Genomic DNA, 27,741 nt, shown 5'->3' with positions numbered 1-27,741 from the left:
CAGTTCGCCACCATTTCTCTGTTTGCATAGGCCTCCACCCTCTCCTACTAATCGGTCTCGCGCCGACTCTTTTCGAATCTACAGAGTTCAGACCTCGCTGCCTGAAATTCTTTAGTCAAATGCATGTTGATTTCTACAAGCAAACTTCGAAGCCTCTCCGTCAAACACAATCGAACGCTTTGCCATGTTTTTCAGTTCACCCAGAAACCCGCAAACAATGACAACCTTGATCACATAGCAAATCTTCTGAAACAACCGAATTGGGAACATAACATATATCTTAAATCACTTGCTTCCCACATGAGTCCTGAATCAGCGTGTAAGGTCATCTCCTTTCACAACGAGAACGTCGCACTCTGCGTCCGATTTTTCAAATGGGTGTGTAAACAGTCAACTTATTGTTACAGTATGGATAGTAGAATCCATCTTTCGAATTTAATTATGCGTGGTAATTATTTTGGGGTTTTACACAAGGTGATCGTTGTCTTGATCAAAGATTGTAGTAATACTGTAAATGAGGCTTTTAGATTAATTAGAGTTCTTGATGATATGAGGAAATTTGGTTTCAGGATTAGTTACCCTTGTTATAGTACTCTTTTGATGTGTTTAAGTAAGCTACAAATGGGCTTATCAGCCTTTTCAGTTTATAAAAGAATGGTGAATGATGGGTTCATTTTAGGTTCCATAGATTACAACACACTGATAAACGCTTTGTGCAAGAATGGGTTTGTACGAGGTGCGGAAATGTTTGTTTCAAGAATTGTGAAACTTGGGTTTAATATAGATGTTCATATTTCAACTTCTTTAGTATTAGGCTATTGCAGGATAGGCGATCTTAAAGAGGCCTTCCAAGTGTTTGATGTAATGTCAAAAAGAGATGGATGTGGGGCAAATGAGGTAACTTTCACGATACTGATTCATGGTCTATGTGAAGCAGGTAAGCTCACAGAAGCATTTGCATTAAAGGAAAAAATGGTCATGAATGGATGCCATCCAACTACGCGTACATATACTGTTCTCATTAAAGCAATTTGTGACTTAGGTTCTACTGATAAAGCTATGTATTTACTTGATGAGATGCTCAAGAAAGGAAGTAACCCTAATGCTCATACTTACACAATATTGATCAATGGATTATGCATGGAAGGTAAAATTGAAGAGGCAAATTCAATGTTTAGAAAAATGATCAAAGATGGATTAATTCCAGGCACGATTACTTACAATGCACTCATCAATGGTTATTGTAAACAAGAAAGAGTTGTTTCTGCTTTTGAGCTTCTTGCCATGATGGAAAAAAGAAACAGTAGGCCAAATATTCGCACCTTTAATGAACTTATGGAAGGTTTATGTAGAATTGGTAAGCCTTACAAAGCCATGGCATTATTGAGAAAGATAGTTGAGAATGATTTAAGACCCGAGACACTAACTTATAACATATTGGTTGATGGGTTTTGTAAAGAAGGCCAACTTGGTATGGCTTTTAGGATTCTAAACTCCATGGATTCACTTCACCTTGAATCTGATGGATTTGCATATACAACACTCATAGATCAGCTTTCCAAAGAAGGAAAAGTGGATCAAGCAAATGGGATCTTGGGTTTAATGATGAAAAAGGGTGTAATTCTTGATGAAGTCACATTTACTGTTCTTATCGATGGGTATTGCAAGAATGGTAAAACAGAAAATGCAGTTTTGCTTTTTAATCGAATGGTCAAACATCTTACTTTGACCAGCCCTCATATCTTCAACTCACTGATTGATGCTTTTAATAAAGATACAAAGGTGGGCTATTCGAATGCAATTTTTGGGAAGATGTTGAAATGTGGTGTGACTCCTTCTGTGGTGACTTACACAATTCTAATTGATGGGTATTTAAGGGAAGGTAATTTTGATCAATCTTTAAAAGTTTTTGAATCAATGAAACTTTGTAATTGTCCTCCAAATGTCTACACATTCACGATTTTCATCGATTCATTATGTCAAAATGGTAGAATGGATGAAGGATTGAAGCTTCTTGAAACTATGTGTGATACGGGTGTATCTCCAAATGTCGTTACTTATACTATATTGATTAAAGCTTATGTTAAATCGGGTGAGTGGGATCATGCATTTGGAATCTTGAATGATATGGTAAAAGACAAGTGTCCACCAAACTTTGAGACTTTTTCTTCATTGCTTGAAGGATTAGTTATCTCCAACAGTGGTAAAACTAAAAATAAAAATGCTTCTTTTACTGTGTTTAAAGAAATGAATGCTACTCATAGTGTTGAGTTTTTACAAAAGGCCAAGAAACATGGTGTTGGTGAATCGGATGTTAATAGTTTCTTGATCATGGGGTTGTATAAAGTGGGACGAATAGTTGAAGGCTATGAATTGGCTCAAGAAATGGTGAAAAATGGCTACTTTCCTGACATTACTTCATGTTCTCAGATTCTTGAACACTTGTGTCACCAAGGAAAATATGATGATTGTGTAGTGTGGATGAAGATGATGTTTGATCATGGGCCTATGCCATCTTTTGAATCATGTTGTTCTTTATTTCATGGTCTTCGAAAGGAAGGAAAGATTCGTGAAATGCAAGATTTGATGTCTGATCTTTTGTGGAAAGCTGGTGTTGAGGAGAAAGATGGAGTTTTATCATACATGGAATCTTTGTTAAATTGTGATGAACATGATGCATGTCTTGAGCTTCTAAAAGTTGTTGAAGAACTTAACCATCAAGAGAGACCAATAATCTAACTAGGTAGAAAAACAGGGCCCACCTGATGTAATCGATAATATGAATAGAACATTTTATTTGATTGCTCTCATGTTAGAAACCTTTATGCATTTATTTACATAATCTAAAAGCATAGAACATTATTTAGATGCATATAGACGAGGTTAAATTCAGACTATAAACTATAAAGTCGTGCTATTGCTAAAGCGTCTTCAAATCCCTAACCAAATCTGTGATATACTTATTTTGTATCTCATCATTCTGCAAAAAACCCTTCCATTTCTTGTGATTTTCTCTTATCGATATCGCTGGTTCTTTTTCAGTCTCTATCATAACACTCTTCACAGCTTCCAACACATCTTCTTTCTCAAAATACCCATCTTCGTCTCTCCTATTTACCTCAACTCCTACCTTCCAATCCATCGCCATTAACTTAGAGTTCATGAACTGGTCACCCTTCAATGGCAGCATCACCAACTGACAGTCGTTTACCAGAGCTTCGATAACAGAGCTGAAACCAGCATGACAGACATAGCACCCAACACTTTCGTGAGCAAGAATATGTCGTTGTTGCACCCACCCTGAATGCACCACCCCTTTACCCTTCACCCTCTCCATGAACCCAAGAGGTAGGGTTCTTCTCAGTTCCACAGAGCTGTCGAGATTCGCCGGAAAATTCAACACCAGGAAGAATGGAAGACCGGTGAGTTCTAACCCTAAAGCTAATTCTGTTATCTGATCATCTGTTAGAAAAGTTTCACTGCCGAAAGAGCAGTAGATTACGGATCTGGCCGGGAAGTGGGTCAACCAGTTGGTCCACGTCCGGTCCAGTTCGCCGGAATGTGGCTCGGGAACCACCGGACCGATTAGAAGAAGTGGTTTGTTGACCTGTTTGGTTATATAATCTAGGTATGGTCCTTCCATTTCTGTACATGACTTCATGAGTATAGCGTCGCATCCATTAAAGCATTTTATCAAACGGTCAAATACGCTTGGTGTGCCATGGAAGCTCGTGAAGATGTAAAGAAAATCCGAAGCCTCAAAAGTTCTGAGACCGATGGTTCCCGGGAACCCCGGTGGAGGATTCTTGACTTCTTCTATAGTCGGTGGTATATTCCGGCCGATACAGGCGGTGACAAACGCGATGGCGATCCCCAAAAAAACCGAGAAACAGACGGATTTGATGCCGAGCTCAGTCGCTATTGGTGGCAGCCACGATTGCGCAAAGTCGAAGATTACGATATGAGGTTTGAGATGTGTAAGTAAGTTCTTGATCTGGGGTTGCATGAGGTCTAAGGCGACTTTGAGGAGTTCAACGGTGGCTGGGGAGGTGTCCGCGGTGTTCTCCACCCCTTCAGGGAGGCCGTCGACATGAGGGAGAGTGAGAGGGATGATTTGAGTGGCGGCGGTGCGGTTGAGCATGGTTTCTATACGCCGGACATTGGCGGAAGCAGCCAAGAAGGAAATCCTGATACCAGAATAAGAGGATAACTTATTGGAGAGCTGTACAAAGGGACTTATGTGACCATAAGCCAGAAAAGGAAACATCACTAAGTGGAGCTCATTAGTACTGTTTTCATCAGTTGACATCTTCCTTTGTATCAAGAAGTGGTTTTTTGATCTGTTTGTTTAAACTTTAAAGGTTCCTTTAGAGCTTCGATACCTCTGCATGACTTTATGACTCTATATACTACATATAATCAACGCAACTGTGTAGAAAGAAGAAAGAAAGCCACGTCCTTGGGGAAGAGCATGAATGCGTTATCGTACCGGATTGTAACTCCGACACATGTCACTCGAGTCGAGGTGTCAAAATCATGGTTGTTAAACCTTTAAATTTAAAAGACAAAACTGCACAAATGGTCCCTGTGGTTAGCCGAAAATTGCTACTTTGGTCCAAAAAGTTTTGGACTAGCACCAGAAGTCCAAAGTTTTCATTTTGTTGCGAATTTGGTCCAATTTGTTTTGAACTTTTTTATATTGACGATTTTGCCCTTGATATCCTATTTTTTCATTTTTTCTAATTATTTTAATGTTTTCTGAATAAAATAAAAATAAAAAATAAATACACAAATCCATCTCTCTCTCTCTCTCTCTCTCTCTCTCTCTCTCCACAAATCCATCTTCCTCATTCAAACTTCCTGAAAATGAAAATACAATCATCAGTGACTTAGGCTTCCGGTGATTGAGTGTTCCGGCGACTGAGGGTTTCGGAGGCCACCACTGTGTATTACCTACCGTCTGGAGTACCACCACTCTGAAGCTCCAGACCTGCGACATCTCTTCGGCACCGCCAACGACTCCGACTTCGACGACATCATCGACTTTGATTTTGGCGGAGCACCACCATTCTATTGTCATTATCGTCTGGTGTAACACATTCTCATCAAATCTGGAAAGACGATGGAGGCCTATTCAAACTCACCCCCATTGAACACATACTGATGTCACCCATTTCTCTGCCTTCTTTTCTCTTCATCTCTATCCTTCTTCGACGACGATTCAAGCTACGAGATTGATAAACGCTAGCGACACTACTCCAATCGTCCGTTTAGGGTCTCTACTTCGCTATATCGTTCATCTCGGTTCAGATTTGACGGCGCTAGGGTTAGGGTTCCCAAATAGCGGTGGAGGCTATCAGGTATGAGGGTTTTCCTTTCGAAGGTTGGTGGAGGCTTTCAGATTTGAGGAACGACGAAGCGCCGGAGATGTAGAGAAACGAAGGCGGCAAAGACCTAATATTTGATGAGGAAGATGGCGTCGGGCCTCCCTTCTTCAAGTTGCAGATAAGATTTGTTGTGGTTTTAAGTTACCAGGTGGTGGAAAAATGGGTGCCATCGATGGTGGCGGTCCGGCTAAATGGGTGGTGGAAAAATGGGTTAGAACCCTTTTGTCGGAGTCGCCACAGAAATGGTAGCGGTGGTTTCCGATTATACTTTTCAGATATGAGGTTTTCAAGGAGATGGTGGTGATGTTGACTTACAGTGGTCATATTGGCTAGATGTTTCGACCTGTCGTGGTGGTGGTGACGTTCATCATTTTCGGTGGTGGCGTTTATCTTTTCCGACGGTAGTGTTCAGACTTTCCGGTGTTCTTGTTAGCTAGAGAGAGAGAGAGAGAGAGAGAGAGATTGCATATTTTATTTATTTATTTTTATTTCTTTATAAAAATTATAAAAATCAAGTAAAAAAGACAAATTTTATTTTCAGAAAAATATTTAAATAAATTAAAAACTATAAAATATAAAAGTAAGGGCAAAATTGTCATTATGAAAAAGTTTAAAGGAAATTGGACCAAAACCGCAACAAAATGAAAAATTTGGACCTCTGGTGCTAGTCCAAAACTTTTTGGACCAAAGTGACAATTTTCGGCTAACCATAGGGACCATTTGTGCAGTTTTGTCAATTTAAAACATATGTTTTTCTTAGAAAGGTAATGCAATATATATTAATAAAAAACACAAAACAACCACCTATGAACCGACAATGTACAGATACAATAAAGAGCGAATTAAAAGGACACCCAAAGAAACAAAATAATACAAGAACCTACGAGCCGACAATGTACAATACAATAAAGAGTGAATTAAAAGAAGAACACCCAAAGAAACTAATTAATACAAGAACCACAAAAGCCAACTAAAACTGTTAATAAATACCAAACATTTATGTTTGAAGCATTAATTATACAGAGTATTAAGCATTAACCAAGTTATTGATATAATTATATGAGAAATTAAATATCCTCCTATTTTTATTTATTATTATTTTTTTTGAAACGGCGAATAATATTAATAAAAACGAACCACTACTAGCAAGTAACTAGCAGGGGAACGGAAGTACAAGGTCGAAGCAGAAACATACATGGAATGATATACATTATTATGAACTTAAAGTATAAATGGAGACACGGTCCAGTTATCCCAATCACCTATTCCTTCATTGTCTCTGTTCTTTGTCCAGAAGTACACCATCGACTTAATTGCCCCTGCACCATAAATGGGAGTATGAAATACTCCATTGAACACCCACTCATTCTTAAGTTTCCACAGGATCCAGATTAGGCCATGACATATGTTGAGGAATCTTATCGCCTTCCTTGAGTTGCTTCCCCAATTCTGCAAAAATGATTAATTCTCCAACTGATGAGAACTCAACCTGTTGTAAACCACACCAATTGAAAATAATCTTCCTGACTTCACATGCGAATGGACATTATACCAGAATATGATCAGAGCATTCCAATCTGTTAACACAAGCGCCACAGTTATCATTTTCTATATCAACCCCTTTGCATTTCAATGCCACTGCGGATGGAATCTTCCTTTGCATCGCTCTCCATATAAAACAGTTGACTTTGATCGGAGTTACCTTACTCCATTTAAAAGTTGGTAAAACACAATCAGGGTATTGTAAATGTTCCAATTTTTTCCTTAGCAAGCTTACAGTGAACTGGCTGCCATTATCTAGTGCACAAGCCCATTGATCTTCTCCCGGTTCCAAATGTACCCTTGATAACTCGTTTTTGAGATTATTGATGCACCTAATTTCGATGTTATCAATCATGTTGGATTTCCAATGAGCTTCAAATTGATTGTCTATAAATCTGTCAGACACCAAACATTTCTTCCTGGATTCCAACTCAAACAGAGATGGGTATTTTTCTTCAAGTGTAACCAGACCTAACCATTTGTCATACCAAAAAAATGAATTATCACTGGATATGATGTTTAATTGAAAAACATCCATAGTGTCCAACCCAACTTTTTTGAGATCATTCTTGCATGCTGCAATGTTGTTCAATACGCCACTTATTTTTAGATTTGAAAGATAATCATGAGGTTTGCTGTGAAGATTATGAATACCTTTTACAACTTTAACCCAAAGGGAGTTTTTCTCAGTTTTAAGTCGCCACCACCATTTTACTAGCAAGCTAGTATTCAAGGTACGAATAGTTCCCACTCCTAGTCCGCCTTCCGATTTGGGAGCAACAACTTTGTCCCAAGACACCCAATGGATTTTCCTTTTGCTGTCATCTCCGCCCCATAAGAATCTCCGTCTAATTTGATCAAGTTTATCCGTGACAGCCTTCGGGGCTTTGAACATAGAGAAGAAGTAAGTGGGAAGATTCCCTAGGACCGAGGTGATTAGTGTCAATCTACCCCCGAATGAGAGTGTCTTTGATTTCCATGTAGATAGCTTGGATTGGAATTTATCGATGATATGTTTCCAGTTTTTGCACAAATTCATATTTGCTCCAATCGGAATTCCGAGATAGTTAAAGGGGAATGAACCCGCTTCACACCCAAAAATGCTAGCCCAGTTCTCAGTTTCTCTAATTGAGGTTCCAATTCCAAAAACCTTTGATTTATGGAAATTGACTTTGAGGCCCGAGGATGCGTTAAAACATTTTAGAATGCTGGCTAAGTTTTTTAGGTTGGATCTGGACCACTCACCCACGAATAAGGCATCATCCGCGTAAAACAGGTGTGATAGGGTGGGGCCGTGATTTGGGATTTGGATGCCTTTGAAGGTACCGTTTACCTTTGCAGCTTCGAGTGCTACATTGAGGCCTTCCATGGAAATGACGAAGAGGAAAGGGGATAAAGGGTCTCCTTGTCGAACTCCTTTAGATATTCCAAACTCACAAGTTGGTGAACCATTGATTAACACTGAGGCCCGGGATGAGTGGAGGCAGCCACGGACCCATTGTCTCCATTTACTACCAAAACTCATCTGTGAGAGTACCGAATCAAGATATTCCCAGTTGATGGAATCGAAGGCTTTGTCGAAATCAACTTTGAACATTAAAATCTTCCTTTTAGCCACTTTTGACCAAGAAATTAGTTTATTTATCATTAGTGGGCCGTCTAAGATACTCCTGCCTTCTACATACGTTGACTATACATCTCCAATAAGATCCCCGATAACAGATTTAATTCGGGTGGCAAGGATTTTCGAAATGATTTTAGACATACATCCCATAAGGCTGATGGGCCGGTAATCTGTGAGAGAGATGGGATCTTTGACCTTAGGAACCACTGATATGAAAGTCGAATTGCAACCTCTAGCAAAAGTCCCAAATTCGTCAAAGTGCAAAACGAAATGGTGACATGTATAACATTTAATGTTTATTTAATGAAATTTAAAGATATTTTAGGATACTAATATGACATATGTCATTATTTAAATGTGTAGGAGGATTTGTAGGAACAAAAGGTAGAGGGATATTTAATTTCTCTAATTATATGTCTACTTCTTTTCTCTCATATCATATGCATGTTATATGCACCTTTTTCTAACTTATATTAACCAAGTCAATATAATTATCTTGTCCAAATATGGATATATATATATATATATATATATATATATATATATATATATATATATATATATTGTTTAAAATAGTGTTTAACCTTATAATCTGCGTCCGTGGTTGTTCTTAAGTCATAACAATATCACTGTGGTTACATGTCCGACACTTATAAATGAAGTTGCTATATTTCTATTAAAAATGTAAATATATAGGTTTTCATGTTCCATTACTAGGTTTATATTGAAAAAGTTTACTAATAATCTAATATTGAAAAAGTTTAACTATTAGTTTTTTAATTGTTAAAATCCCTACCACTAATCTTCTCCGGCTGCTCCGTCGATTTGCAATTAACAAGCCGCTATGTTTATAAACACATTGTTTCGTCTAGTGGGGTAAAGGCTAAGGTGAATCAGTAACATTGCACCAAATGCAAGATTAAAAAGAAAAGTAGAAACATACAAGAAAAGGATACTCTGTGTGTGTAGGGTCGTGGTGGTTTCAAGTAGATACATGAAGTGGCTATTGTTTTGTTTACGTGTTTCACACACAATCACACAACCCACAACTAAACTCTTCGCTTTTAAGCTTTTCCATGTGTAAGCTTTTATGCTTCTTTTGTTCTTTTCCATCCACTTCGATTGCATTAGAGATTAGAAAATAGAAATAGTCGGGGTGGGGTTTCAGGGATGTTGAATCTTGATTCAAAATATGGGCTACGAGGTCTTGCCTACTTTTGGTACAGTTAGAACTTAGGGTCCAAATGGAATTGGAATAGAGAATGGAAATACAAAGAAGAAAAAGAGAATTAAACTGTTCTTGAGAATCATTTCTCCTGGTTGCATTAAGCAAGGATATGGAAATAATTTTTTTTTACCAAGTTTATTCATTTTCAAACAATATTTTTTTTTACAATAATGTTGTTATGATCATATGATGTACATCTTAATTTGTAAATTTGTCATCTTTTATGTTTATAAATTTTCAATTTTCAATTTTGATTATACAAAGTATAGTTAGCTCTACCATGATCAAAGATTTTACAATATACTCCAACTTTATATTCTCAAATCGCCAAAGTGGAGCAAGCTGACCAAGAATAACAATAAAATTAATTGATAATTTTATGCCTTTATGCTACTACAATACCCCATGAAAAACTAGCATGGACCATAACATATGTATTGCTTAAAACATACCATAACGTAGCCATTGTTTTACAAACTATCAAACCAGGTCGTCATTTCAAAAGCACCATAACAAAAGATAAACTCATAAACATGGGTAATAACTACTTACAATATTGATCTCCCACTTGGAGAGAAGGAGGGTACCCAAAGGAAGCCCTTTTGCAACCATGTCTAAGGTAAGAACTCGATATACTAACTATGATTTTGTATTTGTGTTTGAAGACTAACTGTGACATTTGATCGAGCAGGTGTTGTGTGCAACATCTCTGAATGTTTTGAAGGTCAACAACTCCTCTGAAAGCCCGTATACTAATGCGCAACATAAAAAAAAGAATGAGATAAACAGGCCACAACTTTCAAACACCCTCAAGTGGTTAAACCCTGCAGAAAACAAACCAGCTACGGATTACTTACATCCTCTATTCAAGAGGTGGAAGAAGTCAAGATCAAGAGGTTAAACGGTGCAGAAAACAAACTATGATTCACAAAAACTAATAAATTACAACAAAACAACATCAATTAAATCGATGATACGGAAAAATATTACCTTATTTGCATAATTGTTCGTTGCCAGTCTTCGATGGGTTGCCAATATTCGACTAGTAGAAAAATTGTTTAGGGCATAATCATGTTATACAAACAAGAGAAATGGAAACAATTCCATTTCTCTTCTCATAGTTTCCTATACCAAACATCCTCTTAGGGGTTTTAGATTCCAAAATTTGACAAGTTAGAGGTATATTTCACACATATTAAAAACTAGTCGCGTGACCCGTATGTTATAGGGTTGGATAAAACAAAAAAAAAATTAAATATGAAGGTTTAAACAAAAATTTATTTAAATTTGAAATTTGAAATTTAAAATTTGAATTTAAAAGGAAACATATTTAATAGTATATGAGTTGTAATATTGTAATTTAATGGTTAGTTTTAAATAAGACAATTATTAATTGAGGTGTAAATATGATGTGTTAATTAAAAAAAGATAAACAATGAGAAAATGACACATAGAAAAAACATTTATTCAAAAATACCAAAAAATGACATGTGTCCAAGTTAACGAGAGAGTGACATGTGGCAAAACTATTTTCATTTATTAGGGATGATGGGATTTGGAGCCATCTAGGGAGATGATTTGAAATCCTAGAGATAATTGTCAAATATAATAATAAATATCTAATGTTTTCAAATCATCCTGAAATATTTCATATTCCATTTATTTACTATTAATTAATTAATAACAAATCCCTCAAATAAATATATTTTCGGATCTGCTTCATTTTGTTCTTACGTGTAACCTAAAATGACATTGTTATTTATAGTAATATTACCAAGCTTGTTATGGTTATGGGCACTAATCTCCATCACTCCAATTTTTATTGAAAAACAGATAAATCTGAAAACCTAGAAAATCGTCACACGCGCCGTATCCAGCAAGGGGTGTGTCACGCCTACGCCGAGCATGTTTCTTTGTTTTCTTCAAATTTTACAAAGTTTGTATAATACAACCAAAACCTATTAGGTTGTTGTAGCACCTGGTTCCTGGTACGTAAAATCTATCTAAGTATTTTCATTTTTAGCCTTGGACTCGGCGAGTTGTAGGCCCGACTCGCCGAGTAGAGACGGGTTTGGGAGCACGTTTAAGTTGGCGACTCGGCGAGTCCACATTCTGGACTCAACGAGTCCTAGCTATCTGATGAAACCCTAAATTTCAAGGGTTTGCACCATATTTAAACCCTCTTATCCGCCCCCAAGCTCGCCCCTTTCACCCTCAGAGCTCTATACTTCGTTCAAGCCTTGTTCCTTGTGAGTTTGAAGCATTTTGGTGTGTTTTCTTGAAGATTTGGAGAGGGAAGGAGAATAGATCAAGAAGAGAAGAAAGATGCCAGGCATATTTGGGTTATCTCAGTGATTTCCTTGAGGTATAACTCAGTTTCCCTCTGTTTTCATGCTTATTGTCCCTTGTAGCTCCATGAAAGTCCTTCTTGAGCCTTTCCCCAAGCTTGTTTGTGTATTAGGGTTGGTAATAAGTTATTTAGCCTCTAGATATAGGCATGATTGAGCTCCAGGAGCTTGGATCTACTGCCTTTATGGAGCCATATTGCATGAAAGCCCTAGATCTACTCTTTTGGTGCATTTTGAGCCCTAAAACCCTCATGGGTGTTTATTTACACGTAAAGTTGGAAACTTTACGTGTTAATCAGGCCCTAGAAACCCAGATCTATGAATGGCATGCATGAGCTGGATTCAAGCAGAATCGCATGTATAGTATTTGCATGTGGCCGACTCGTTGAGTCGAGTCGCGAGTCCCCGAGTTTTCCCCCTTTTCGTGTTGTAGGTTGGAGTAGTGAGTCATGGGGTGTGACTCAGTGGGTCGGAAGCCAGACTCACTCATGAAGTAACTTGGCGAGTCAATGCCATGACTCGGCGAGTTCAAGGCAATATTCTTGCCTCAAGAATAGACTCGGCGAGTTGTTCATATAGCTCGGCGAGTCTCAGCATAGAGTGTTCTTCGGATGAAGATGAACTCGGCGAGTAGGATGAAAGACTTTTGGCCTTTAGTTTAGAAGGAGAACTCGTCGAGTCAATGCTTAACTCGACGAGTAGAGACGGGTTTATGGTCGGACAAAGGGATAGGGACTCGGCGAGTTGGCAAGTCAACTCAGCAAGTCGGGCCAACTGGCAGTTGACTTTGACTTGGACTCGTGGTTGGTTAGGGGTAAATGGTCATTTTACCCTGAGGTCAGTTAGCAGTATTTGACTAAGGGTTTTGTGGGAATTATAGTCGGAGGATTTCCGGAGCGGCAGCAGCAGAAGACAGTCAGTTCCCACGCAAATCAGCAGCTACTTTGAGGTGAGTTACCTTCCAGTAGCGGTGGGTCTATGGCCACAATGCCGGCCCACCAGTAGGATTGTATGATAGATGTTTGTCTCTGTGATATTCATCTAGGGTTGCTACTACCTGTGATATGTTATTGTGTTAGTATGATATGATGCTATGTGCTAGTGACAGTAGGGGGAGATAGTCCCCAGTATACCGGTCGATAGGGCCGAAGGGGCGGTCATGCCCAGCCATGCTAGATAGATTATGAGATATATGTGTTATGTGGTAGTAGTAGGGGGTGAAATAGTCCCCAGTATCCGGTCGAGAGGACCGAAGGGGAGACCAGCACCCAAATATGCTAGTCAGTATCCGGTCGAGAGGACCGAAGGGGAGGCAAGCTCCCAGATATATTGGTCAGTATCCGGTCGAGAGGACCGAAGGGGAGGCCAACTCCCAGATATACTAGACAGTATCCGGTTGAGAGGACCAAAGGGGTAGGTCGGGCACCCAGATATGCCTGACAATGTATGTATGTTATGTGATTGTATGGTATGTGGTATGTTGGGGGAACTCACTAAGCTTCGTGCTTACAGTTTTCAGTTTTGGTTTCAGGTACCTCTTCTTCGAAGGGGAAAGAGCTGGCGCGGTAGCGGCCCATCACACACATGCCCTGTATTCCGCACTATGAGATCTTCCTGGGGATTTGTACTCTGACATTATTATGTTTTATGAAATGTTTTTCCAGACATGCGATATCTTTATAGAATGTTATGATCGGTGAACGTTTTATTTCAAATGTTTTGCTAAGTATATGTTTTAAAAATGAAACTTTTGGCTCGTATTTTTGGGATGTTACAGTTGTGATACCATTGTGGGGTTTTATTAGCATCAATACACATCAAGAAGGCAGTGAAAAAATCTAGAGATTTACCTAAGTGTATATATACTTCAGATATAGGTTTTACTAGCTATAACGACATACTTTTAAAACTACAAGAAAGAAGAACATACTAACCATTTGGTTCCTTTATTGAGATATCGTGAATGTTAATTGTTGTAGTGGATGAAGGATCCAACGTAGAACCTCTCTAACAAAGTCAGGTCTACAAACACTAAAAGCAAATTGGAAGAACCTTAGAGTAGGGTTTATGCGAAATCCACTAATCCTGGGAGAGGGGTTCTGAATTTTGTATGAAGGAGAGAGCGAGACTATTCTAAAGTGAATAACAACTTCAGGGTTTGACCCCTACCAATAGGGATGAAAATTGGTTTTTACCCGAACCCGGATGTGACATCTCCAAAATCACGGCCAGAAAAGACCGGTTTAATTTATGCTTTTAAACTAATTTCAAAGTAATCCTTTGATTAAAAGAGTTGCGGAATTTGTTCCCAAAACAAAATATGATAAAAATAAGATTTACTAAAGCATTTCTTAAAGAAATGTATTTTTTTTAATTATATTACAATACTCGGGATGTCATGTTCCGATAAACAGACCAAAAGCATAAACATTTCAATACAGACCTTACAAAAATTATTTACGACAACAAGTCTATAATTCAAAAATAACTTGACAAGTCATCCAACTTATGCCCTGGCGCCACTACCTGAGTGGGTCAGGTTTGGGAGCCTGGTGAGCATATAAGGTTTTCAACCCACAATAAGTAATTAAATTTATTTTCATTAACCAACAATAACCCCATTACCCATTCCCGTTATTCTCAATTTATGTCCCTAAAACAACTGACACAAGGGACCTAGTCTAGGAATATTTCATCGGGGCGACAACACATGCATTCGGGGGTTTCCCAGTAATATATGTCAAATAAGGCAACCATGAGGGGGATGGAGTACAACGAATGAACACCCAAGTTCATTAACACCTACAGGTGGCGAGCCTGCTAGCGTTCCACATGACTGTCTAGAAAAGTATGTGGTCGTCATCTAAACTCAGCTAGATGACTAAATCAAAAACAACATCGAGGCCTCTCATCTGTTTATCACACATCAACTATCTACCCATGTTCTACCCAACATATTAGTAGATAAAAATATATATATATATTTATATATAGTTTAAAACCTGTATAGCATTCTCATTCAATACATATTCCAAACAACAGATGAGACACATACACAAAACATGTATTTCATATAAAATAAATCATATCTATGAGATAGAAGAAAGTGAATATACATTCACACATATAACAACAAAATATACACATAACATGTAATTCGTTTAAAATACTTCATAATTATGCGTTAGAAGAAAGTGACTACACACTCACTTGATGAGTAGATGATCGGACAACACTACAGCTTGTAGAAGTAGTATTCTTCGGTAGATCTGGAAGATCTTCACAAAAAAAACCGGGCTTCTCGCGGGCAGAGCTTCAGCTCGGAAATCTTACATTTTTAGGGATCTTCGGGGTTTCGGGACTTGCTTCGGGACTCGGGAATGATACCGGGGCTTCGGGGTATAAGTTTCACGCAAAACGAGGAAAATTGGGGAGAGAAAGAAAGGATTTTGGCAAAAGAAATCGGCAGCCTCGCATGCCCTTTTATAGCAGCGAGACCTCGGACTACGCTGGGCGTACCGAGGCCCTACGTTGGGCTTACTCCAGATAAGGCTTCCACATGGCGAACTTCAGGTGGGGGAACGTGGCCTCGTCTAGACCGAGGAAAACAGCAGTACGCTGCACGTACCCATTTCATATGCTGGGCGTACCACACATCCCCAAGCTCTCTTCGGATAAGCTTTGGTATTCGTGCCACGATCTTCAAAAATTCATAACTTTCGCATACGAGCTCTATTTTCGACGTTCTTTATATCCACGCGTAGGTGAGACTAAGCTCTACAACTTTTGTTTAGACTCCGTCGGCTAATTTTGAATTTATTTTTATTATTTATTTTTAGTAGGCCGGGACAGGAAAACTCCGTTATAAATTCATAACTTCTTCATCTGACGTCTGTTTTCGCCTGTCTTTTTATCGTTTCACTACTATTAACGAGATCTTCGATTCTCGTTTAGATTGTTTCGGCTGAAAAATGCTCGATCTCAAATCGAGTATTCGGGCTGCATACCGCTAAGTCGAAACTTCGGAAAATCATAACTTCCTCATACGAAATCAGATTTGGGCGTTCTTTTTATGCACGCTCTCGATTTAACGAACTCTACGACTTTCGTTTAGATCACTAGGGATAAATATCGCTCTAACGTAAATTTCACTTTTTATGTCATTCAGCGTTGCCGGTTCTGTCGCGAAACATCGACATGTCATAACTTGTTCGTTATAACTCGGATTTCGGCATTCTTTATATCTTCGAAATCCTTGTTTCGAACACTACAACTTTATGTAAAGATATCAGGATTATCTCACACTTTAATTTTGACGCTTATTTTATTCTTAATTCATTAAATTATAATAATTAAGAAAATAAACACATAATTCATATAATTCACATAATACTCAAATATTTCATCATTAATACTTCAAAAAGAGTTACAAGGGTTAACCTAGACTATTACATTAATGATAATGCCTAGCCTGGAAACACGGACGTTACACCGGAAAACCCGAAACCCGGAATTAAAGGATAATAAGAACCAAGAACTGGACTGGTATACGGTAACCGGTTCCGTGTATCAAATCGGGTATAGTGGATATAGAACCGGTTGGAACCGGAAAATGATAATTGGAACCAGATTCGTGTATTAGACCCATAAATAACCGAAAACTCGTAAATGAAATCGGAACCCGAAATTTTTACACAAAAAATATCTATTGTAACCCACAGTGGCGAGGCTATAGTGTGCCAAGGTGGGTCACTTGACCCACCTAAATTTAATTTTTTTACAATAAGTTATATATAAAATATATTTAGGACCTACCTTAAATATTTTGTATGACCTACCTAAATGTGTTTGGTAAAAAAGGAAGAAAAAAAATATATAAACTATACACGATATAAGAAATATCATATTCAATGACATAAAAAAGTCTCACATCGACTCCAAGAACAAAGTAGTGAACATGTTTCCTTTATGAATATATGTTTTCTCTTTCACATTTTGACACCAGAAACTTGTTTAGGCATGTTTTTGACTGATTTACTCCATGTATAAGTTTGTTTTAGTTATTTTTTTTAAAAGAAATACCGATTTGGGCTTGGTCCTTTCAACACCAATTTTTATATATTTTAAACTAGTTATTTTCTGGTTGAACCGACCCAATCTAACCTAATTTTCTTTTTGAATCAACATGATTGAACTCGGTTAGGGAACAATGTGGTTTTCTATTTTAGATTCGTCACTGGTAACCTGGAATACTTTTTAATAAAAACTTTGTGCCGATAACCACTTCAAATCAAAAACCTATTTTGCAAAACAGTATATTTCAGTTTTTTTTTTTCAAGTTATGTACATTAATTAAATTGTTATGGTTTTTTACATCAAACATTTTATATAAATCACTAGAGAGGTCGAACAAAATGTTTGTGCCCTGAAATTAAAAACAACACCAAAATCATTGCATTTCCATAATCAGATCATGATGCACCTAATTGGAGTGTTATATGGTAAATTTAACGGCACCAAATTATAAACCCACATCGGATATAACTTCACGAAAAACCCAAAAGAATTTTCATAAACTTTAACGACATATACTCTCGAAGAACATTAAATACCTCTAATGCCCTTCCCCTATAAGACAAATATTTGTAACATTCTGGTTTTATGGTCTCTTGTCGTCGATCACATAAAAGGGCAAACGAGATTGATGAATGTTGTAGTCGATGTTGATCACAGAAGATTTTTTTAGAAGCCTTTGTCGTCGAGTAGATTAAACAGATGAATTAGGCGTATTCTTTTTGATAACCCTTTAGTGTCCGGTTTTGGTCCATTAAACTCGGTTTCGTTTTTTTAGATATCCGGTTCAAAAACCCGAAATAATTGGTCCCGTTGGACCTGTACCCGAATAAGATTAATTTTGGAACCCAATACCCAGACCGTTTAATGATTTTTCCGGTTTTATAACTCATCTCTACCTACCAGTCTATATATAGACTGTAGATAAATCCCTAATGGATACAAACTCTTAGGGTTTATCCTTATCTTATTTGAAAGTTACCTTATCCATGACAGAATGCAATCAAAACCGTCCATATCAAGCTCTCTAGGAGCTTCTATAATATTGCAATTAATATATTGAATTAATTAATATTCAAGTCTTTAATTAATTAAAACAATTTAATTAATTACCAAAATAATTTATAATTAACTCATAAATTTTTAATAAATAACAACTTATTTTATCTATATCATTAATCTTATTTGTGTCATAGGCCAATCCAAACCCTACTATCATTAAAAATATTACTATAAAATAGTTAATAACCTTAGAACATCATTTCCAATAGATTAGACTTTATATTTTGAATTTTTCTGTTATTTATGTTTATGTTTGTTTTTGTTCATTTAACACATTAATAAACAAGAACAAATAAACACACAAAAAAAATATTTTTAAGCAAACAAACACAAACAAAAAAATGTGTTTGTTTAGGTGTAAGGAATAATTTAATCTTTTAGTTTAGTTAAACTTAAACAAACAAAGATATTAGTATATGTTTGATACGTTTACAACTCTAGTATCAACCAAGAAAACCCTTCTGTTATTACATAACAGATTAATTAACAAAAGAGAAAAACTATCATCATCAAAAGATTAACCGATTAAGAGGCTCAACTTGTTTCATTGCAAAACCTTGGGGAGAGTTCTGCAATACAGACAAACATAAAGAAAGAGGCCAAAGTCAAAGTGTAGTAATAACTAATAACCAGTTGCACACTCCAAAAAACGCCACCTCCTCCACCGTAAGCCTGCGCAGGAATTGTAACCCTTATCCGTCGACTTTCACCCACCGCCGTTCCAATTTCCAAGCAGTAATGGGCGGTGATACAATTTCTCTTCCGGATTCCTCCATCGACGATGAAGACCTATCCTCCATCAACCAGCAATTCCTTGATCGTTTGAGCGTAATACCCACTTCAAGGTATGTTTTCTTGTCTAAAAGCTGGAAATTGTTGAACTGCAAAACAATTTAAGATGAATCGTGAGTAATAATTTCTTGATTCAGGCCAGGTGGTTTGAAAGCCAAAACAACGGACGAGAACGAATCCGTGTTTACAGAATCTGATGCTACGAGCTTCCGAGATTCTTATAACACTTTGAAGAGCAAAGAAAATGAAACAAGAACGCACAGTGTCTACGCACAAGTTCTTAAGAATTACGATGAATTGAAGCACCGGGCTTTGAATATCGAGGTGGCTAAAAGTAAAATTTTGAGGTACTGTTTATCATCATATGAACCCATTAATGAGACTATATCTTATAGGCGAAGTTCGATTTAAGTTGAGCTCAATTGCTATCTTTACTTCTACCTTCAATTAGAAATCTATCAGAGTTTGTAAATTTCAGGCTGTAAAATCTCGGTAAATTCCTTTCCTGCCTTTTCCTGCTTTCTTTAGTTATTTGATTAGTTCTCTTTATTGTTCATCAGAATTTTGAATCTGCAATATGAGGTAGCAGTAGCATATACAAAACCCCCATAAATAGGATCTTTTTGAGAAACTTTTCAGTTTTTTTTCCAGCTATACCCCTGGATCATGGGTAGAAAACGTAGGAGGGATGACCATGAATGACTACAACTTGCCAAAAACAACAACACTTCTATTAATCGGCCCAAAAGGATCTGGGAAAAGTAGTCTCATCAACAGAATCTCAAGGGTTTTTGAAGATGACAAATTTGCACCAGAAAGAGCCCAAGTCACATGTATTCTTTCATTTCACAATTCTGTGCATTATATATATATATATATATATATATATATATATATATATATATATATATATATATATATATATATATATACTTTCTGTATTTTCAATCATTCCAATGAAATTAATAATCTTTGATTGATTGTTTCAGATAATTCATCCATTGGAAATGGAACTTCCTTCCTCCACGAATACATGATACCAAGAAATTCAACTTCTTTCTGCCTGTATGACACTCAAAGCTTTTCAAATGATTTATCTGAAAATTTGGAGATGATCAAACACTGGATGACAAAAGGTGTTTCTCACAATGAACTGGTGAAAAGGTTGAATTTTATAAATTATAATTTGTTATTTCTCATCAGATTATCATAGTGTTCTACTGGTCTAGCTATATGCTTATTCAAATGTTATTCCGGATATATAGCCCAACTTCAAACGCCAAAATGAAGGATAAATTCGTCTCTTATGAAAGAAGGAAAGTCAACTTTGTTATATTTGTGGTCAACGGGCTTTCAATTCTGAAATGTTTAGACAGCAATGGAGCAGACACACAGTATACAGAAATGGTTTCTAAAGTTTTCAGTTCACCATTTTTGTCTTTCAAAGGTTACTATGGAATATGGATTATGAAATGTCATTTTTTTTTCAATTTTATTCTATAAGTTTTTTTATATCTTTTTCACTCATATCATCCATTTTTCAGATCATAAACCTGCTATTGCAATTACACATGGAGATCTACTTACATTATCTGAACGTGCACGTGTTTGTGTTCATCTTGGAGAGCTTCTTGGTGTTCATCCAAGTAAACAAACATTTGACATTCCAGATAACAATGAAGTCACAACTGAGTTGACTATTGTTGACTTGCTGCGTTATGCTCTTGAGCATGCAGATAGAAACCTTCCTTTCAAATCCCAACCTCGAATCAACAAGGCAAGACTCTGTAACAAATCAATAATGATATATTTGTGTTAATCTTGCATGTAACTGAGTTGACTATTGTTGACTATTTTACATATTTTCAGGGTTGTAGGATTCAGATATGGGCTTGTTCAGTACTGATATTAGCTCTGGGAGTGTTCTATTTCACAGTTCATCTTCATGGGTTTCATTCTGAAAAAGTTCAAGAAGAAAGTGTTCATAAACCAGATCTTGAAATGAAGAAAGTTAACACAGAAAGTGTTCTTAAACCAAATCTGGAAGTAAAGGAAGTTTGTAGGGGTAGGAAATCTAAATCTGAATCAAGAAAAGAGAGAAAGAAGGGAAGGGTTCGTGAACCAAGTGTGGAGATAGATTGGGCGAAGATTCGTCACATTTGGTAGGGGTAGATTTGTCATTTGTCAACCAAAAACCAGGTATGTTTATATAAGTTTGAGTATATCTTGAACTGTGTAAATAGTATAAAACAACTTGGTGTGAATAAAAGTGGACTACTGATTGTGGAAGAGATTTCCCTTTCGGGTTCACTTCTTCGTCAGACATGTAATCTATATAATAAACTAAACTATAAAAAAAGTTGTAAATCGTGTTTATAAAGAGACCATAATGATGAATTTACCTAAAATGTGTTTGTAGAAAGATTTTCTTGATCCATTAAGAGTTTAATGGTGCGTTTGGTTGTGGAAAATTTTCCAAGAAAAATGGAAATTTTGAAAACGTGTTTGGTTCGTTCACTTTTCCAAAGTTTTCTTAAGAAAATGAAAATTTTCAATTTTCCAAATTGTATGTAAGTTAGAAAAGTGAGTTCTACAGTTTTCCAAAGTTTTCCAAATTTCTAAGGCGGAAAATGAAAACTTCACCGCTTCCAACCAAACACATTTTTTTAAATTTTTATTGCAAACTAAAAATGAAAACTTAACTCTCTTTTCTGAAAACATTTTTTTAGAAAATGAAAACAGTTTTCCACAACCAAACGTACCCTAAGTCACTACTTTCAATCTTGTAGACTTGGATAATCAATAATCTAGATAAAGGTGGCATTAAATAAACTTCAGGGGCCATTTTGTAAATTTATGGAAGTGATGGTCTAGATAAAGGTGGCATTAAATAAAGTTCAGGGGCCATTTTGTAAATTTATGGAAGTGATGGTCTAAAGTTGTCGATGTGATTTCCATCAGGGGCGTTCATTCTTTGATTCCCACTTTCAAGTTCATATTGTGCCTTGTGTTTTCTCTTTGCTTCATGTATGATTACAAGTGATTGAATAAAAGTCAAAAGATTCTTCAATTGGTCTCAAACTCTTGAATTGGCTTCCATAATCATAACCGATTAGTTTTTCAATCTTGTTTTGATGAAATCCGTTGTAATTTATTGATCGTGTTGTTTATTTATTGTACGACTTCAGTAAGAATATGTTGGGTTAAAAGTGAGCAAAGGAGTAAAAGATTAGAGTTAGTTGTTGAAAAGACTTCAAGGTTTTTATGCACAAGAGAAGTTTTTTTAAAATAAAATTTTATTTGGTTTAATATAATAAATAAGCTTTAAAAGTAATTTATGATAAATCATTATGAGTGCTCTAACATAAATTACGTTCAAGTAAAGATGATTACTTGTTTTAGTTCTAACAGGTTTAGCCGTTTAGGTTCGGTCTAAAGTAAAGATGATTCCTAAAACAAATCAATATTTGTAATTGAAGACTCGTATACCCCCCCCCACACACACACATACCTTTTTTTGAAATAATATAATTTCATTGATTTAAATTTATATGAAAATAAACTTAATCGTATAAAAGATGATAATAAACTATAAAGCAAATGTTAGGCAGCCCTTTGACGGAAGGTAGTTAAAGCTATTTTTTTTGACCTGGATTCAAAATATGTGGGACTGGAAAGTGGAAACTTCACATGCACAATTTGAACATGGAGGTCCACAGTGACAGTGGGGTTGGTGAGCTTCACCAACAATTGCAAAATCAACACTAATTTTTTTAATGCAATTTGTTAAAACAAATCTGGGAAACAATTGTTTATTTTGTAGTTAGCGACCACCATGAGATAAGTGTAATTAGTAGGTTGGAACTAAAATGATTATTATTATTGCTTAAAAGCTATTTTATGTATTAACTTTGGGTGTCATTCTTAATGGGGATATATTCACTAAAATAAACATTACTCATGCCTTCAATTAAAGGTAAATGAATGTGTTGGAGATCAATCGGGTAGGGGATATATATATACCTCTTGGTTAATGATATCTCGTTTTCAACTCTCCTTATTTCTGTTAGCACTTTAACATTGGTGGTGTAGTTTAAGATTATATTAGAAAACTTTAAAACAGTTACTTGATTTTTTTTTTTCTATCGATAAAAATGTTTATGTTGTTGCATGCCCTATTTTAAGGACTTTCCCTGTGTTCCTTCTTCTGCAATGTTCTACATTCTTTTATGACAACTTGTCTCCAGCTTCACTCATCATTTGCTTTGGTCATGTCATTTTTTGAGGATTTTTGGCTGTAGTCATCTTCAATCTTTGGAAATGCCCTGTATTGAGGACTCCCTTCTACAATCCCCTTCAGTTAAAGAGATGACATTAAATACATGAATTGAATGATATGGAGGTTTTATGCTCTCCTAGTGTACTCGATATAACCCGTTGTAGAAGAGGAACACCCCACAGCTCATCATTGCTTGGGTAGTGTTCTTTTTGGTTTAATGCTATAACTCAACTACAAACAACCTGCAAAACTAATTTGATCTTCTAGCATGATTGAAATTATATGAATATTAACATGATTATTTAAATATACTAACATTCTGCCAATTCAATCCTTTTTTTATTTTAGGTGTTTTTATAAGATTTATTTATTTGGTATCTTATAAAATATAATTCTTATAAATCACTGACAATTCTCTTATTCTGATAAAATGAATTAAAATAGTCATATCAACAATTTTTACTAGGGAAAAGCACATTAAACACTAAAGTTTCACATGAATCCGGTTTAACCACACATTGACATGTTGGTGCCGATTTTGCAGGTAATTTAGTTCTAAGAAAATAACACAAGCTTTAAAAAAAGTCCATTGTGATCGCTACTACAAATGGTAACATGAATATATTTCTTATAGTCGAAATAACAAGATATTAATGTAAAAATTCTACTATTTATTTCTTTTCATCATATGATTCAAAAAACAAATTACTACACATGTATATTGGCTATTCATATAAACTATATAGTTTCAAACAATGTTACTTTCTTATTTGGTACACAAATAAAAATGGGTTTGTATATAGACACTTTTATGAATATAAAATATAGATCTTGGTTATTTTTGTATTCTCCATAAAAGATAGAACATTTTATTTACTTTTTGTTTATGTGTATATGGATCATTCAAACAAATTATAAGAGTTCTATGATGAACATAAATAAATTATAGAATGTTTACATAAATATATTATTATTTAGAGTATAAATAATGCATTCGTAGAGTTCTATGATGAACATAAATAAATTATAGAATGTTTACATAAATATATTATTATTTAGAGTATAAAAAATGCATTCGTATTAGCATTGGTAGTAGTGGTCATCGAACTTTTTTTTATAACATGAGTGACTTTTTAAGAATAAGAAATCTATAAAACAGACATCAACAGATTAAAATGATAATATTGAACATTTTAGCCAATATTAAAATGATAATATTGAACGGAAAATGATTCGTACACAACGGTTTTTTGCAATACACAGTAATTTATGCATTATATAGTTATACAATACAACATTTTAACACACCAATTGTTGTGTATGGATAAAAATTGTTATGTACGAATCACTTTCCATATTAAACTTTTTAGCCAATATGAATGATTTTTGTAGATCAAAATAAATGATGGTTAAAGTGGCTTTGAAGTGCTTTTCCCTTCTTATTATTAATGATTTGGTCTGAAGGTTATTTATTTTTGGTATTAAATGCATCTTAGATTTCTAGCAAATAATCAAATATTATTACCACTCAATATTCCGAATCAAACATCATAATTTTTTTTCTTCTTTGAATGAGATTCAACGGTTATATTATAAATTAATGACATAGATCTTAACGTAAAAGTGTCCACCAACATTAAAACGACAAAAGCCAAAACCTTCAACGGCACTTGCAAGTCGCAAGCAATATGGTCCAAGTTCAAAGATTTGATCTTTTTCCAAATAAAAAAAGAGGTATGTATGTATCTATCACACATTCCAAAATCAATGGCACTCCTTTCATCTCTACATATTCACACACTTCACACAAATTGCGCACACAGCACACACATATCTCATCTCCCCTCTTCTTCCTTGGTACCTCGGTAACCCTCGTCCCCCTTTGATAAGATTCTTGAACCAGGTTTCATTCTTCCAAGATTCATTCATTCGTCATCAAATTCTATCCTTTTGTCGGTGTTATCTGACCTGGGGTTTTTCTGTTTTTCCTCGTTTTGTTCAAAGATTATATACAGATCGTTCTGGCTGTTTTTTTTTGGTATAATAGATTGCATTTCCATTGAAAAAGGGATTAGGGTTTATCAGATTTATACTGGGGTTTTCTTATCTTGGACATTTATAATCAAAATTTGATTTTATTGAGAAAGAGAGAAGGGTTTATTTGTAGATTCAATTCAAACCCATCTGGGTTTGTGATTCATTCAATTAGGGTTTGTTCAATGGGAGCTTTGCATGATTGTCATTACGATTTGGGGCTAGAGAATGGGATAAACCTCGGTGGGTGTGTTGAGCTTGATTTTGAGCAAGACCCACAGACTGTAGTCATTGAAGATGCTGTCAAAGTTTTGCTAGAGGGCTTGGGTGAAGACATCAATAGAGAAGGGATTAGGAAAACCCCTCTTCGTGTTGCCAAAGCTCTTCGCGAAGGGACCAGAGGTTCGCTCATTTTCATTACATCACCACTCTTATCTTCATTCCGTGTTTCATTTCAATCGTATTTTAGTTTGACAGTTTGATACAATTACATAGAAATTTGGCATTTGGTTTGAAAGCAGTGACTTCAAACTCTCAACCAATCTAGAAAATCTTTCTAATGATTTTGAATTTCTTCTCCAGGCTACAATCAGAAGGTGAAAGACGTAATCCAAGGTGCATTATTTCCTGAAGTAGGAGTCGAAAATGGAGTTGGTCAAGCTGGAGGAGCTGGTGGGCTTGTTCTTGTTAGAGATCTTGATCTGTTTTCATATTGTGAATCTTGTTTACTCCCATTCCAAGTCAAATGCCACGTAGGCTATATTCCATCTGGTCAACGTGTTGTGGGCCTTAGCAAACTCTCAAGGGTCGCCGACATCTTTGCAAAAAGACTCCAAGATCCACAACGTTTAGCAGATGAAATCTGTTTAGCTCTACAACATTGGATCAAACCAACTGGTGCTGCTGTCGTTCTTCACTGCTCACATATTCACTTTCCCAGTTTTGCTCCTGGGTGTCTCGACTCTGATCACTCAAAATGGGTCAAGGTTGTAGTCGGGTCTGGTTCAGGTTCTTTTGAAAAAGACGATTCTGCCATGTGGGTTGACTTTTTGGGTCTTCTAAGACATAAAGACATCAATCTTGAAACCATTCATTCAAGAACTAAAGCTTCTTGTTGGTGTCCTTCAAGATCTTTAAAAACTGGACCTTCAAAATCTGGAATGGTTGCTGCTGTGGGGTCCATCATACAATCCCTAGGTCAAGACCCATGTAGAAAAGAACTCATGGGTACTCCTAATCGATTTGTCAAGTGGCTCATGAGCTTTAAAGATTCAAACTTGGAGATGGAACTCAGTGAGTTTAATGGTATCCCTTTGAGAACAATCGGGCGTGTGAATTATAAAGAACATATCAAGTCTGAATTGAATTTATCATTATGGTCACTTTGTGAACACCATTTACTACCTTTTTATGGTTTAGTTCATATAGGTTACATGTCTGATGAAGAAGTGAATCCGAAAGGGAAATCTCTTCTACAATCAATAGTTCATTTTTATGGTTTCAAACTTCAAGTACAGGAAAGGCTTACAAGACAGATTGCAGAGACAGTTGCTCCATTGTTGGGTGGAGATTTAATGGTGGTTGTGGAAGCAAATCACACTTGTATGATTTCTAGAGGGATTGAAAAATTCGGTAGCAATACAGCCACCATTGCTGTTCTTGGTAGGTTCTCAAATGATCCAGCAGCAAGAAGTAAGTTTTTGCAGAGCATTCCTAGCTATTCTTTGTAACCGATAAGGTAAATTTACTCTAGATTGCTGCAATTTTTGTTGTTAAACTTCACACTTCTATATAAACTTGTATTAGTATATTGTATTTTTGCATTCTTAGGGGTGTCTAATAAGGTGAAACAGAAGTATATGTCTACATTTACTCATTCATGGAGTTTCTTGTGAACTAAGAGCTAGATAGATAGTGTAGAAGCACAAATCTTAAATGTCTTTATTTTGCTAAACAGATGGATTATCAATATCTTCTCTTTCCTCCCAATCAGTAGGATGGAAAAAAGGTAGCTCATAAATGTTTAATGTTCAATAGAAAAAAAGAGCCAACATTCCAAAAATTATATGTGGATAATTTTTCCGTTTCATAATACGAATCCTTCTTGATAGGGAAGCATGATATAACTAGTATAGTTTCCAGTTGGTGTGTTGATTAATAAATTCATAGACGTTCAAAAAAAAAAAAGTATGGAGAATATCTTGTAAACATTCTTTATATAATCCAACCATACTAAGTGGGTGTTTGGAATTGCTTATTTGAAAACGATTATTGACTTATTATGGTTTGAGTGTTCGACACCGGTAACAAGGAGTTTTAAGTAGTTGGATATGAAGATTTTATAAGCATTTATTGACTTAAACTAGGTGTGA

The 27,741-nt window shown here is 36.0% G+C and overlaps 4 protein-coding genes and 1 long non-coding RNA gene across 7 annotated transcripts; 3 read left to right on the top strand and 2 right to left on the bottom strand.

The window, feature by feature from the left end:
• The first annotated feature begins 31 nt into the window (after positions 1-31).
• On the top strand, positions 32-2,823 carry LOC145077166 (Pentatricopeptide repeat (PPR) superfamily protein). Its single transcript, XM_079022934.1, has one exon. The coding sequence runs from the start codon at positions 124-126 to the stop codon at positions 2,737-2,739; it is 2,616 nt and encodes an 871-aa protein (XP_078879060.1). The 5' UTR covers positions 32-123; the 3' UTR covers positions 2,740-2,823.
• On the bottom strand, positions 2,779-4,400 carry LOC145077167 (UDP-glycosyltransferase 79A2-like). Its single transcript, XM_079022935.1, has one exon. It carries the CDS (start codon positions 4,307-4,309, stop codon positions 2,921-2,923), a length of 1,389 nt encoding a protein of 462 aa, XP_078879061.1. The 5' UTR covers positions 4,310-4,400; the 3' UTR covers positions 2,779-2,920.
• Positions 4,401-10,145: 5,745 nt separating this feature from the next.
• LOC145074332 (uncharacterized) lies at positions 10,146-10,928 on the bottom strand. The gene is made up of 2 exons (XR_013691799.1): positions 10,772-10,928; positions 10,146-10,605 (listed from the first exon to the last, which is right to left on the bottom strand). It is a non-coding gene; the product is annotated as an uncharacterized LOC145074332 (long non-coding RNA).
• Positions 10,929-18,765: 7,837 nt separating this feature from the next.
• On the top strand, positions 18,766-22,126 carry LOC145073314 (uncharacterized). Of its 3 annotated transcripts, none has more exons than XM_079019863.1 (8): positions 18,766-19,109; positions 19,194-19,403; positions 19,708-19,889; positions 20,046-20,220; positions 20,322-20,503; positions 20,601-20,833; positions 20,926-21,255; positions 21,846-22,126. In XM_079019863.1, the coding sequence occupies exons 1-7, from the start codon at positions 19,003-19,005 to the stop codon at positions 21,220-21,222; spliced, it is 1,386 nt and encodes a 461-aa protein (XP_078875989.1). In that variant the 5' UTR covers positions 18,766-19,002; the 3' UTR covers positions 21,223-21,255; positions 21,846-22,126. The 3 variants fall into 3 exon arrangements, with proteins under 3 accessions (XP_078875989.1, XP_078875988.1, XP_078875987.1); XM_079019862.1 differs by having other exon boundaries at positions 18,840-19,109; positions 22,018-22,126; XM_079019861.1 differs by having other exon boundaries at positions 18,840-19,109; positions 21,895-22,126.
• Positions 22,127-25,036: 2,910 nt separating this feature from the next.
• LOC145073010 (GTP cyclohydrolase I) lies at positions 25,037-27,358 on the top strand. The gene is made up of 2 exons (XM_079019553.1): positions 25,037-25,771; positions 25,952-27,358. The coding sequence occupies exons 1-2, from the start codon at positions 25,555-25,557 to the stop codon at positions 27,097-27,099; spliced, it is 1,365 nt and encodes a 454-aa protein (XP_078875679.1). The 5' UTR covers positions 25,037-25,554; the 3' UTR covers positions 27,100-27,358.
• Positions 27,359-27,741: the final 383 nt, after the last annotated feature.

The sequence above is a fragment of the Lactuca serriola genome, chromosome 9 (assembly GCF_051521515.1).
Source record: "Lactuca serriola cultivar US96UC23 chromosome 9, Lser_US96UC23_V15, whole genome shotgun sequence".
Lineage (NCBI taxonomy): Eukaryota > Viridiplantae > Streptophyta > Magnoliopsida > Asterales > Asteraceae > Lactuca > Lactuca serriola.
The sequence above is the reverse complement of the archived record's forward strand: the minus strand, read 5'-3'. Positions and strand labels throughout refer to the sequence as shown.